We start from the raw sequence: 2,302 nt of genomic DNA on the forward strand, positions 1-2,302 counted from the left end.
AAAAGTTTTGCTTTCTTTTTTAATCGTGTCTCGCGCCTGCTGAGAAATTTAACATCGCTTCACACACTGAAATTAGGGATTAATCAATTACAAAAGTGGCACCATTTACAACACCGTAATCTTCCTCTCTTTCCACACTAGCCAGCCCCGGATAAATAAGTAACTGCAGACACCCCTTTTTCTAAACGAAGGGGAAATATGTCGCCACCGTCGGATTTAAAGTAATTATAAGCAGCACAGAGATAAATAAAGGGGCCCGGCGTATACCTGTGCCACACCTCCGCCACTTTGATTTTATTTGCGAGCAATCACTTCGGGGTAACGTACACTATATACAGATCTCTTTTCCCTCCAACAAGGCAGAGCGTGTGCAAGTCGCATCCTTTTGTGCAAGTCCCACAGTCCACGACAAGGGTCCATTTGCAAGGTATCAACTATCGGAGTCCAAGTCACTTTTCCCTTCTTCTTGCCTCTTTTCTGGGGACGTTTTGGAAGCTTTATTCCATTTCTGTGCGTTTTCTGACTCCTCCGAAGAGGATCTCTTTTGCCTTCTCCATTTTGCCCGGCGGTTCTTGAACCAAACCTGTCATTGCAATAAATCAAATCATTATAGTAACAACAACAACAACAACATTTTGTTCAGACAGGCACCCTTTTCAGACCGTACGCGTGATACCAGTTCGGCGTAGAATACACATCTTTGACTCGATTTGCTTTGGTTTGGTTTAGATGGAAAAGCAGAGTAATTACAATCGTTTAGGTATATTTCAAGTCTAAGGTTTACCGCGTTTAAAGAGGGGTGATCGCTTACCGAAATTTGGTAATTATCTGAGTGATCGGCTTATTTAGCCGATTGCAGACGGGTATGTTGAAGAGCTAAACTTTTCGCCCCTCTTGAAAACCTGTTGCATGCTCCTCCATCAGTTTGCCTTGGACAACGTGCGGCGATGTCTGCAGCTAGACTAGGAATTGAGACTCAGTTAACTTTTAAATATAAAGGGGAAAATACCTCCACTTTTTCCTCTCTTAAATGCACCCTCCTGGCCAGCTGTTCCCTGGTGCCCACATCTGGGTATTTAGTTTCCTGGAAGAGGTTTTCCAAAGCTTCCAGCTGCTCGTCAGTGAAGATAGTTCGGTGTCGTCTTTTCCTCCTGCAGTGCAGCTGGTTCAGTAACTGCAGCTCAGTCCGGGACAAGGTGCCCACGTTCATATATGGCAACATCTGGTGGGGCACAGGCGACATCAGGACTGACCCAGTACCCTCGTAGCCTAGAGAGAAGACGACCACACTATTTGCATTGGACGGAGAGATCAAGACCAGGTCACTCCGTTAAAAACCTGTACCCCCTTCTCTCGGACACCGACCAACCGACACAACCCGAGATCCTCCTCTGAGTCCGAAACAAAGAACCCCCGTGCCAAAGAATCTGAAATTAGAATGGGGCTGAGTGAGACGCGTCCTATAGACATAAGACAGGGCAAGGAATTGCCAGGGTGACAGTACTTCGCTGGGATTCCTAGTCACTTCGGAGAGGCAGGGATCCAAACGCTGTTTACAGCTGGCTCATCAAGCACACAAATCGCCAGGTACCCTCCTCGCGAACAATCTCAAACAGCCCCCCCCCCCCCGGTAAAGCGCCCCGGGCTCTCCCAGCTGGGTGAGAACGAACGGGGCACCTGGGCTCGCTTACCTGTTGCAGGGACGCACGAACACTGCTGCGCGCCCAGAGGCTGCACGGCCCCACAGCACGAAGGACCCACGGGGGACGCCTGCACATGCAGCTGCCCGTAGTAGTAGTTGTTGTAGGCAATCCTAGATCCACTGACCGCGGGCAGATTGGAAGCGGGGGCCACCGCCCGGGAGTAAAATCCGCTGTAATCGGTGCCGTAGAGGGATTCCCCATGCAAGTTGGAGAACACCACGGGCGCGGCGCTCTGGTGCAGCAGGACCGACTCCTTGCAGCGGGGTCTGGCGGCCAGGATGTTGTCGATGCTGAACATACCAGCAGGCATTACCCGAACGCTACAGGGGCGGGCAGGGAGGGACGAAACCGAAACTTTTCCGAGACTTTCAAGGGGATCAGAGCGAAATAAATTGATCTTTTCCAGCAGGCAACGTGTGTCTGAGAGCGAGTGTGTGTGCGCGCGCGCGCGCTCGCAGGAGCCTGTCCTGTAACTTTCCTCCCTCCACTCTCGCCTGTTTACTGATCTCAACCCAGAGGGCTGCATGGAGTATAATCCATCTGAACTTCTTCCCTTTTTTATACCCAGGCGACGTCATCCTGGCTTTAGTTCCTGGTAA

At 50.6% G+C, this 2,302-nt stretch overlaps 1 protein-coding gene across 1 annotated transcript; it reads right to left on the reverse strand.

Moving 5' to 3' along the window:
• Positions 1 to 430: 430 nt before the first annotated feature.
• GSC (goosecoid homeobox) lies at positions 431 to 2,013 on the reverse strand. Its single transcript, XM_073350715.1, has 3 exons — positions 1,692 to 2,013; positions 1,010 to 1,269; positions 431 to 583 (listed from the first exon to the last, which is right to left on the reverse strand). The coding sequence occupies exons 1-3, from the start codon at positions 2,011 to 2,013 to the stop codon at positions 431 to 433; spliced, it is 735 nt and encodes a 244-aa protein (XP_073206816.1).
• Positions 2,014 to 2,302: the final 289 nt, after the last annotated feature.

Source organism: Lepidochelys kempii, chromosome 6 (assembly GCF_965140265.1).
Source record: "Lepidochelys kempii isolate rLepKem1 chromosome 6, rLepKem1.hap2, whole genome shotgun sequence".
NCBI lineage: Eukaryota > Metazoa > Chordata > Testudines > Cheloniidae > Lepidochelys > Lepidochelys kempii.